Source organism: Lolium perenne, chromosome 5 (assembly GCF_019359855.2).
Source record: "Lolium perenne isolate Kyuss_39 chromosome 5, Kyuss_2.0, whole genome shotgun sequence".
NCBI classification, from domain to species: domain Eukaryota; kingdom Viridiplantae; phylum Streptophyta; class Magnoliopsida; order Poales; family Poaceae; genus Lolium; species Lolium perenne.
In genome coordinates, this window is record NC_067248.2 from 154,730,383 (window position 1) to 154,742,520 (window position 12,138).

Genomic DNA, 12,138 nt, shown 5'->3' on the forward strand with positions numbered 1-12,138 from the left:
GTAACACTGTGTCACTTCTCTGTCGTGCTTCTCTCCGTCGTCGCCGTGGCTATGATCAGCATGTTGTGTTACTGCTAGCCCCTAGTAGTTTGATAACTATAAGGGTCTTGCCGAGGTACGCGTATTCCTTTGCGATACCAAAACCCCGACATTTGGTGCGCCATGTAGGGGTCTAAAAGGGCGCCTCAGGTTCGTCATTGACATGGCCGACGTCCGGAACCAGCACCCGCGGCACCGTGACGCCATCATGGTTCGAACTGCGCCCGACACCGACGGCGCACCTTCACCCCACGTCTCCGGCCTCTCCCGCTGCCCTTCACCCGGGCACGGGGGCTTTGGGGGATGTCCGAGCGCAACCGCTCCGCTCCGCGTGGCTCGTGAGCTGCAATGCTACAGGCCTTCTGACTCCCACCGTGATGCCTGGCTTGCACGGGTCAACGAGCTCATCGACCTCATCAGCGCCGACTCTGCCTTGCCCCGAAGCACATCGCGCTCACCTTAAAGCAGCGTGTGCCCGGAGAACTCCAACCACGTGACGCCCCAAACCTCTCTTCACACATCTCTGCCTCGCCGGGACGCCGGGCCACCGAGAGTCGTTCGTGCCCCCGAGGAGGCCCGCGTGACCCTGGAGCATAAGCATGGGCGCCAGGAGCGCCATCAAGGACGTCACAGAGGCCGGCAGTGGTGTCCGCGTCCAGGGCAGGTGGATCTACAACCCCACGTGTCGTTTCCTCGAAGAAGACATGCGACGTGATCACTTGGCCTGACAGATTCAACCCGGAGCTTCCCCCATGCTACGATGGGTCCTCCAATCCGCTCGAGTTCCTACAGCTAGCTGTATGCGACAGCCATCCTCGCCGCGCCATGGCCTTATGGCCAACTGGTTCCCATGGCCTTCAAGGAACCGGCCCCACGCCTGGTTAACGAACCTCCGTTTCCTCGTGGAGGGATCTCTGCGAGCAGTTCATCACCAACTTCACTGCGGCCAACGATCAGCCCGCCACCAAGGATGACCTCAGGGTTGTTGCTCAGCGGCCCGACAAGACCCTACGCAAGTACGTCCAGTGTTTCGGCCTCTACCATGTTATCCTTTCCCTTCAATGGGTTACAGGACCAGAAAGATGCATATACTAATTCTAAGTTAGTTGCCAAATCACTGTAATCTCAGAAATGGCATAGCCAGCTGCACACACCCGCAGCAATTCGAGCGCCTCCCCTGCCTCCAGCATCTCCCTGGTCTCCTTCTCCTTCAGCGAGTTAAACGACCCAAAAGATGCATATAAAAGTTCTAAGTTCGTGCCAAATCACTGAAAGCTAGAAATGGAATAGCCAGCTGCACACACCTGAAGCCACTCGGCCGCCTCCTCTTCATCCAGCAGCTCTGGTGGTGGCAGCAGCTTCGGTGAACCGCTTTTGGCATCTTGCTCCTCCATGATCTCTTTGCCCTTCCTCTTCAATGAGTTAGAAGACCAAAAAGATGCATATACAAGTTCCAAGTTAGTTACCAAATCACTCAAAGCATAACCAGCTGCAATTATGTATCTCAAGGTAAATTGAATAGATGTTCAGTGTTTGTGTGGAACATGTATTTGCCAAGGCACAATTGTTTTCCTCTTTGGTAAGCCGATCTATATTCGACCGTGATTTCTTTAGCATCGTTTGCAAAAAATTAAAGACCCTATACATCAATCCTCTATGACTCTTTTGTTGTGACCAGTTTACTTATGATTATATGTACTCGATTTTAATTCACACGTGTATAAGGAGATTATCGGTTCAGACATTAATTTCTAGATCTAAAAAAAGATAGTATGTAGATCTAAAAAAAAGCTGCAGATCTAGTAAGTTTTTTTCCGAGACAACTTCATTCCTTCTTGTAAAACAAAGCAAAGTGTTTTTGCTTGTAAGATTTACCGAAGGAATTGTTGAATGTTTTTGGAAACATTATGTTTCATCTGATCTGACTAAATGGGTAGCTAACGGGTTCTAAAAAGTACATGAAATTTGCTTTCTATGCCTAGATTACTCCGATACGGACATGGGTGTCGGAATCCGTCTCGGTTTCGGACTGATTCATCAAGATTTATTTAACCTAACAAATATTGCATTTGGAATGCGACAAATAGTGTCCAATTCTGACTCGGGTTCGGGGTGTTCACAAAGACAAGCAATCATCAATGTCCTTGTAACACCATAATTAGCATGGTTTCTTGGAGATTTTTTTTTTTTTTGAAAGCATTTGATGCAACAAGAAGATCTGAAAGAGCAATCATACAAAGAGAAAAACAAAAAGAAATGCTTTTGCAACTACAACACTTGATTGAACATCTCCAGTGAAGTTTTACATTCCTTGTTTGCCATGGGTTTAGGTATAAGATCTTGAGAGAGATTCATATAGTTTGGATTCCTCCTTGTGGCTGCCAGCTCAACCAAACGGTTGAATGTATTCCTTTTCCTCTACACTAGGATTTGCTCGGTGCCTGGAAAATTTCCTGCAGATCCACAATGTATATTTGGATGCTTCTTATGCAGTATTGGATCTTGCTTCTTTTCCTCTCTTTTTTGGCGAGGATACCTTGCTATGGGGGAAATATATATAGTGAATTAATTACTTGTGTCTGGTGTGCTCGTTCATTAGTTGTAACAGCTATGGACAACTGTAATTTGGACCTGAAGCAGTTAACCTGCGTATAATTTTGCTAGTGCCTTTCCTGGTGAATGCTGCTGATGAAACGGATGGACGAAGATACGCAAAATCAATACTAGATATATGGGTATATTAATTAGTGAAATATTCATACTAAATTTCGGAGTAAATCACTGTATATATCATTTAATGATTATATTAAATTGCAAAGTAAATAATGCATTTCTATTATATTGATTGGATGTGAGCATCAGCCGATGAAAAGGCCGGGGTGATCCCCCTTTCGAAAAAAAAACGCTAATTAAGTATCATTAGTGTTGCCGATTTGCATCAAAATGTCTTTGTCACAGAAAAAAAAAGAGTAAAATCTACATTGAAAATTTAATCAAAGATTCACGGCAAACAATTTAGGGTCCTTTTGTTGTGGCTTTTTTTGGCTTTTCGGCTTTGGCAAAAGCCAAAAAAAAGCACCTAAATAGGTGTTTTTTTGGCTTTTGGATTTTGGAAGCCAAAAACAAAGATCTTATTCTTTTGGCTTCCAAAACCCAAAAGCCAAAAAAACACCTATTTAGATGCTTTTTTTGGCTTTTGCCAAAGCCAAAAAAGCCAAAAAAAAAAGCCACAACAAAAAGGCCCTTAGTTGAGCCTCAAACAAATTATAGGCCGTGAGAACATATTGTAATAAGAACCCACTCATAAGATAAGATTCCTTGCCATTCTAGGAGGAGGCACAACAAGATTCAAGGATAACAATCATGGAAGAGGGGATGCATTGGGTACATACTTGGAGCGCTTATTCAAGCTACAGTCAAAGTCAGACAAACTAAGATACGGAGTACATGTTTTGATCCATCGTTAACATATCTTGTGCACTGGGCCTCGTGTTGCACCTAGTGCATCCAATCTCGGTCGTCTTGTGATGTGCGTTCGTATATCAGAGCCCCGGGAGGAGATGAAGGTGTGACCAAGGGTTTCTTGGATCATCTAAGTAAGGGTGAAATAAACTATCTATTACTTTACTTCATTATTGTTATGGGATCAACTGTCATCTTAGTGATGCAATGCTCTGTAGTTTACTACTCCCTCCGTTCTCTAATATAAGATGTTTTGGCAAGCTAACGTCTTATATTAGTGACTGAGGAAGTACTTGATATCTAGGTGTATGCAAATGGTAATTGGGCACCATAGATGGAGCATTAGACATATATATATATGCTACCATGGTTATTGGGTTATGTGGATTTATGTACATGATGTCTATATAGATCAACATATAAGCTAATACTCCATTTTCAAAAAACGGGAGCATGATTTATCTACTGGCAATTATTGTGTCAATTAAAAAGGTCCATTTGCATATGACAAGCAAACATTTAAGTTTGGATGAGATGACATGAATTTCCAAAGGTCAGGATAGTCAGGGTGTCATTGGTATCACTGAGGTTGGGCAATACTTGCAACTCTGGCTTGGAATCCAGAACATCACCCTCAATGACGAGCCAGACCAACTGCTTTGAGAGGGGACTGCTTTGAGAGGGGACTGCTGACGGTACCTATTCAAGCCATTCTGCATACCTGGCAACCTTCCATCGATCCATGATGTGCTACTGGTGGAAGTTGATCTGGAAAACATGGGCGCCGCCACGGGTCAAATTCTTCCACGGGCTCGCAAACTTGGACATGTGCTGGACCACGGAACGCCTCGCAAGACATGGTCTGCAACATCGCACACGCTGCCCTCTCTGCGACCAGTCCCCATAAACAATGTGCCACCTGATGCTCGAATGCACTTTCACCAGGACAGCTTGGCATGAAGTGCTAGCATAGCTCACAATGACAGCAAGACCACCAAATGGGGAAGACACATTCATGGACCGGTGGCTGGAAGCCAAACAGCAAACCCCCAAGCAGCTTCGCAAAGGCCTCGCCTCTACCGTGTTGCTCACCCCCTGGATGATATTGAAGCATCGAAACGACTGCATATTCCAGGGTACCCAGCCTTCTGTCCGCTCCCTAGTCTCCAAGATCAAGGACGAGGCCAGACTTTGGGCACGGGCAGGCGCCAACGGGCTTCGAGTAGTCTTGCCACCCACCTGGGATGTGCACTAAGTTAGCTTCCTTCATGTTGTAACCCACACCTTAGGAGGATTGTAAACAAAACTCTACCTTTTTGAATGAAATGAAATGCAAAGGTCCTTTACGCTTTCTCGAAGAAAAAAAAATAGTGTTGACCTTTTTACGTCAGTTTAGTGCTAAGACAAGCCGTCACTCAACATAGGGAATGAAGAGTAGCTTTTTCGTGCCTTGTAGTTGTTATGTCAGGGAATGAAGAGAACAATGGCTTCACTGTAAATCTGTGAACATGGCCCTCATCACGAAACAACAGAGGTTCTTAAACGCAGCGAACAATTGCATAGCTCCAAAAACTGACTCTACAGACCTCTTGATTCGCGTTCCACAATTTGTAGTCCCATCGTTTTGACTTCGCAGACACCACGAGTACTCATTCAGTACTCTACCTACAAAACCACATGCAAAATAACTACTTTTGACATTTCGGAGAAAGCTAATGTCATCCCAAATGCAGAGCTCATTTCGGCTGGGAGGCTGGGACTGCTCGCCACTCACTAAGGGAGAGCTGATTTTTCGGGGCACTTTAAAGTACCCTAAAAATAGCAAAAGTGGCTCTAATTATTTTTAGAGGCACTTAAAAAAGTGCCTAATTAAAACATGTTGCTAAATATTATAGTCGCACTTAAAAAATAGCTCTAAAAATAGTATTTTTAGAGGCACTTTCCTAGTTACCCCTATATATTTTTAGAGGCACTTCTATAAATGTCTCTATATATTTTTAGACAGTACTGTCATCGTGGAAGACTTCTCTACCGGTGTGTCTTCAATGTCTAGTCACAACTCACAAATACTGAGGCTTGTAGCGGCGGCGTCATCCAGACCGGTGAGGTAGTGGAAAGTCGGTCTGCAAGAAGATGATCGGGCGAGAGGCAGCAATGTGTTGCTTCCAGTTTCCTCGCCAACTCATCAAAGAGGTGTGGAGAAGCGCGAGGAGCGCATCCTCAGCATGTTCATAGCTCCATGCACGGTTTCCTCGTCAGCATGCGCACAAGAGGGATTAGCGGGGAAAATAGCACGGAGGTGGAGGGAAGGGAGAGAGTTGCGAGGCGAAGCAAGTCACAGAGAGAAAGAAAAAAAATCACCCGCATAGGCAGTGTTAGGGTCTTTCACGCTCCAGGTCTCAAAACGAACTGGGCAGGTCGACTGACAAATAGATCGAACAGCTAAGAATCCAGAGGCCCTGGGAAGTGACCTATCCGGTACCATTCATATATTCTTAGATTGGACAAGCAGCACCGCAGTGCTCGTGTTATTTAGCTAACTGAGCTCCAAAATGACCATAGCAATATTGATAGGAACGAGCTAAGAAAGTGTTCAGGATATTCGATAGTGGCAACAAACACAGTGTGCCTTCTTCTAATTAAGCAGACAGCTCCGGGTGTCTTCTCCACACAAGAAAAGGGACAAAATTACAACCTGCTAGCACCTGCCCTGTGCAGCCATCATGTTTGTCTAAAGGAATTCAGAAGATCTAGATATCATCAACGTCTCCAATACTTTCACGGGGCCTGTCCACAGTACCTGCAAGGGCAGGAGAAAAGAAACATGTTTAGCTTAGGGCCGGTCCAATTAAAACTGAAAAAAGAAGCAATAAATAGAGAGCAATACAGAAGAGGCACGTATAAAGAGAAGTTCAGGTTAACACACTAAGAATAGGATGTAAGCATGAAATTTGCATAAAACAAGTTATAATTTGCCTAAACATAAAAAAACAAGGCAAGCTAAAGTTTCATCTCCCAGAAATATATGAAACAAAGTCACATGCTAACTCATAAGATGATGCAAAGACGAAACAGAGAATAGAACAAAAAAAAAAGTGAAGGCGACGCATAATGATGTTAAGAGATCAGCACCTGTGGAATAAAAGCCAGTGTAGGGTAAGACAGTTGCAGACACATCAGTCTCGAAGACTTTCTTGCACTGCATCGACTTGAGCTGGACTTCAAAGACACCGATTCTCGTCCATATGAAAAACAAATCATCATCCTCAACGAGGCCCAGTATCCTGGCCGGACGCCCACCAGCCGAATGATTATCTACCGGTGGCGCCGATGACACTTTCAGTGGAAGCAATGCATCCAACTGAATGGTCCTGCGCAGCACCCATTCCGTAACACCCGCAGCATCTGTCTCCCGCGCCCATAGGCGCAGGTTGAACTCCGTCAAGGCAGCAAGGCCTAGCCCACCATCCTCTGCCTTCATGATGTGGACATTCCTTCTGAATACACTATGTGTTTCTGGTGGACACTCGATATGGTACAATTTAGACGTAGCCAACTCAAAGGCAAGGATATACTTTGACTTGAGCGGCCAATATAAGATGTTCTCAATAAGGATGCTAGGCCTTGAATCAACCTCGGATGGTGTTGGTGAAGACACCAACTGGTGCCAGCTTCCAATCTCTGACGAGTATCTCGAGGCATAGGCATAGCGTGTGCAGGTAAACACCCACACTATGAGGAAAGGGCAAGAGTGGCAGTCACCAGTGTCCTTGTGGCCGGCTGCACAGACCACTGTAGCCTGGCTCTCAGGAACGATACCATAATTAAAACGACTATCCGCATCAGGATTAACTGGTACATATTTCCGGCTACCAGTCATGGGGTTCCACACTTGGAGCTGATTCCAAGTTGAGCTGACAAGGAGAACAAGGCTGTGGCGGCAGCCAAGGACATTCCAGCAGGAATCAGGTAGGGAGAAAGCTGCTGTTGCGACAGAATTAGGAGGGTCCCCAGTGGGGATAAAACGGGGGATTCTAGTGGAGTTGCTGAAGAAGCCAAGCACAGGAAGTTTCTGATGGAGCTTGCGAAAGCGGCAGACGAATTGGCGGTCTTGGATGAGGCTGCGCCATCGCTTGCAGACGAGGGATGTGCGTACCAAACAGGTTGGGTGTGCTGGAAGGGAAAGAAATATCTCGAGGAGGACATCATCTGGCAGCTCGTTTAGTGAGGTGAGGAATAATGGGCAGTGTGGTTTAGCCTTAAGAAATAAGCTAAAACCTAACATAGGGGATAAAATTTCCTTTACCATCAACAGGACAGGACCCATCCACAATGCCAATGATGACACGGCGTTGGCAATAGTGGATGCAATATACACCGAGAATCCATAAGGGTTCATCATCTTTCTGTGACCTTAGATCTTGACGGCTCGGCTAGTAATAATATTTCAAGGTTTGTTGATTCTTCCAATCATATTTCTGATATCTCGACTTACTTTAGTTTACTTTAGAAACACGAACACACTATTTAGTCTCTGTCTCTCCACGGATTCAACAATTTTTCTAACGGGAACAATTGCCGTGTGCATCAAACTCTGCAAATATACATAGCACATCTGTTAATAATAAGTTAAAAAGATAAGATCCATACTGAAACACATAAAAGGATGTTCTCGCCACTTTTATTTAATTTTTGTTCCAGGTTATCAAATAATTCATTAAGACCATACAAACTCCTCAAAAACCTGTGTTGTACACAAACAACTGTTACACAGTCTCTACCATGTTTGTAGTTAAATTTATTTAATCCAAATCTCCCTGCCTAAGCAAGATGAAATTCGGCAAACAAACATTAGATTCGAGACAAAATGGAGACAGAAGACTTAACGGATTTGAGACAATAGAAGGAAAATCGGGTCGGGGGGAGTGAAAAACTAGAACAGAACCGTCGGCACAAAATCTAGGCTCGTCTCTGACAGGAAAATATGAATCCAAGTCCCGGTATCAGGGGCGGATCTAGATGGAATTCATATCTAATAGCAGTATGAAACAACATCGTACCTCAAAACTAAATGGCTAGAGACCGCGGACGGGGTGAGACAGCACCAGCGCGATGTCCCGACGAGGATCAACGGGAACGGCGACGGCGGCGACGCGCGTGAGAGACGGGACGATTGGGGGGTGTCGAGGGGCAGGGGGGGCGTTGGATTGAGGCGGCGGGAGTGAGGCTAAGATACGGCGGCCGGCGGGGCCTGTAGGTTACGAGGGTTTAGATTATGAGCAGTTTTTATCTATCGGGCTTATTTGATTAGGATTGAAATTCTATGGATTTTTTTCTTTAGAGGCCCGTTTGATTCATAGGATTTTACTATCCTCTTATTCATATTACTTGACGTTAATATAAATGTATATGCTTGATGTTAATATAGATGTATATAGACATATTTTAATCGTACATGCATCTATTTTAGCATCAAGTAATATGGACCGTAGGGAGTAGAAAAGTTTGAGTGTGCGATGCAATAGTTTTTTTTTATATATTTCGATATGATTCCTTCAAAACATATTTTGATATGACGTCTAAAAAAATTCCTCATGGTTAGCAAATTTAGTACTCCCTTGTGGTCTGGAAAATTACAACTCCCCATGAAACATGTCGGTAGTTTGTCGAAATTTAAATGTATCTAGTCACTAAATAGTTAAGTTCAAATTTAGAAAAACCATTTGACATGTTTCATGGGACAGAGGGAGTACTAAAAACATTTTCGCAACTCAAATGGTGCACTTTAATCTAGTGATCATTGGAACCCTAGCCTTAGTTTGGTCTTTCTCCATTTTCTTCACCAGATTTCTCTCTCTATTTGTAGACTTCCTAAATCTCATTCTATAATTTTTAAAATAAAATTGCATTCTACAAATTTAACTAGTCAAAGAATTCCTTCACCACAAACAAAGAGAATTCCTCTTCCCATAAAATTCAAGTTTACATGATATTCCAAACCTACATGATTCCTATTCTGATACTTTTTTATTCTAAAAATAAAAGGAGCCCTTGGATTTTGATATCTTCATGATAATTAATATGTCATTGATATTTTCATAATATTAATATTAAGATCCTTTGGATTTTGATATCTTCGTGATATTAATATTAAGATCTTTTAGATTTTGATATCTTCACGATATTAATATTAAGATCCCTTGGGTCTTGATACGTGGCCACAAGACTTAAAGTATCTCGAGCCGCGTTCCCCACACAATGTCAGGCAAAAGCGTCGAATCGGTAGATTAGGGGACACCGACGCGTGGTGCAGCGTTTGGAGCGCGTCCACTCCTAGCTACGTCTCCCAAAGAAATATTTGAAAAACTTGAATTCAAACGATAATTAAAATATTCATTTAAATTTGATTATATTTTATAGTGTTTGAATGAACTTCATCTAAATTAACCTAATCCACCAGCGACCGCGTCCCTGCAATACTCGAACTCAAAGGATAATTAAAATATTTATTTAAATTTGATTATATTTTATAGAGTTTAAATGAATTTCATCTAAATTAACCTAATCTACTGGCGACCGTGGCGGACGGCGTGGTAGTAGTACTTGAAGTACTTTTTTTGTAGTACTCGAAGTACTGGTAGTCATTGTTGGTGACTTTGTTCCTCCCGCGTTTGGCGACCTCATTCGCAGCATCCTTCATGGCACTGATAGGTCCGGCTTCGCTGTCGTCGCGCACGAGATCAACGAGTGGCTTCCCGGAGTCCCAGTTCGGCGTCATGATGTCTACGGGTGCTTCTATTCTTGTAGACAGTGTTGGGCCTCCAAGAGCAGAGGTTTGTAGAACAGCAGCAAGTTTCCCTTAAGTGGATCACCCAAGGTTTATCGAACTCAGGGAGGAAGAGGTCAAAGATATCCCTCTCATTCAACCCTGCAACCACAAAGCAAGAAGTCTCTTGTGTTCCCAACGGTCGCGTGATGTACGCGTATCAAGACTGTTTTCTGGCGCCGTTGCCGGGGAGATCAAGACACGCTGCAAGGGGAGTCTCCACATCCAATCTCTTTACTTTGTTTTTGTCTTGCTTTATTTTATTTACTACTTTTTTTGCTGCAATGTATCAAAACACAAAAAAATTAGTTGCTAGCTTTACTTTATTTGCTATCTTGTTTGCTATATTAAAAACACAAAAAAAATTAGTTACTTGCATTTACTTTATCTAGTTTGCTTTATTTACTGTTGCTAAAATGGGTACTCCTGAAAATACTAAGTTGTGTGACTTCACAACCACATATAATAATGATTTCTTATGCATACCTATTGATCCACCTGCTACTACAGAAGAATTCTTTGAAATTAAACCTGCTTTACTAAATCTTGTTATGCGAGAGCAATTTTCTGGTGTTAGTTCCGATGATGCTGCTGCCCATCTCAATAATTTTATTGAACTATGTGAAATGCAAAAGTATAAAGATGTAGATGGTGACATTATAAAATTAAAATTGTTTCCTTTCTCATTAAGAGGAAGAGCTAAGGATTGGTTGCTATCTCTGCCTAAGAATAGTATTGATTCATGGACTAAATGCAAGGATGCTTTTATTGGTAGATATTATCCTCCTGCTAAAATTATATCTTTGAGAAGTAGCATAATGAATTTTAAACAATTGGATAATGAGCATGTTGCCCAAGCTTGGGAAAGAATGAAATCTTTGGTTAAAAATTGCCCAACCCATGGACTGACTACTTGGATGATCATCCAAACCTTTTATGCAGGACTGAATTTTTCTTCGCGGAACTTATTGGATTCAGCTGCTGGAGGTACCTTTATGTCCATCACTCTAGGCGATGCAACAAAGCTTCTTGATAATATGATGATTAATTACTCTGAATGGCACACGGAAAGAGCTCCACAAGGTAAGAAGGTAAATTATGTCGAAGAAACCTCTTCCTTGAGTGATAAGATTGATGCTATTATGTCTATGCTTGTGAATGGTAGGACAAATGTTGATCCTAATAATGTTCCGTTAGCTTCATTGGTTGCTCAAGAAGAACATGTTGATGTAAACTACATTAAAAATAATAATTTCAACAACAATGCTTATCGGAACAATTCTAGTAACAACTATAGGCCATATCCTTATAATAATGGCAACGGCTATGGGAATTCTTACAACAATAATAGGAACACACCCCCTGGAATTGAAGCCATGCTTAAAGAATTTATTAGTACACAAACTGCTTTTAACAAATCTGTTGAAGAAAAGCTTGGGAAAATTGATATACTTTCTTCTAAAGTCGATAGTCTTGCTGCTGATGTTGATCTTTTGAAATCGAAAGTTATGCCTAATGAAAATCATGATAATAAAATTGTTACTACAGCAAATGCCATCCAAGTTAGAATTAATGAGAATATAAGATTGATGGCTGAATTGCGTGCTAGGTGGGAAAAAGAAGAAAATGCTAAAGAAGATAATATAGCTAAAGTTTGGACTATTACCACCACTAGTAATGCTAATGCTCCACATGTTTCTGCACCTCCTACTATTAATGGTACAAGAATTGGTGTTAGCAATGTTTCCACTTCTAATGCAAAGCGTGAAAAACTGCCTGAAACTGCTAAAACTGCTGAAACTGCCCGTGAT

General features: G+C 42.6%; 1 protein-coding gene across 1 annotated transcript; it reads right to left on the reverse strand.

The window, feature by feature from the left end:
* Positions 1 to 6,042: 6,042 nt before the first annotated feature.
* Positions 6,043 to 8,746, reverse strand: LOC127300300 (F-box/LRR-repeat/kelch-repeat protein At2g27520). The gene is made up of 3 exons (XM_051330398.2): positions 8,562 to 8,746; positions 6,634 to 8,095; positions 6,043 to 6,301 (listed from the first exon to the last, which is right to left on the reverse strand). Exons 2-3 carry the CDS (start codon positions 7,901 to 7,903, stop codon positions 6,252 to 6,254), a joined length of 1,320 nt encoding a protein of 439 aa, XP_051186358.1. The 5' UTR covers positions 7,904 to 8,095; positions 8,562 to 8,746; the 3' UTR covers positions 6,043 to 6,251.
* Between the last annotated feature and the right edge of the window lie 3,392 nt (positions 8,747 to 12,138).

Coding starts and splice junctions, on each gene's coding strand:
- LOC127300300 (XM_051330398.2), bottom strand. CDS start 7,903: ATGATGAACCCTTATGGATTCTCGGTGTATATTGCATCCACTATTGCC. Junction 6,302..6,633: donor CACTGGCTTTTATTCCACAG/GTGCTGATCTCT, acceptor CTGCCCTTGCAG/GTACTGTGGACAGGCCCCGT.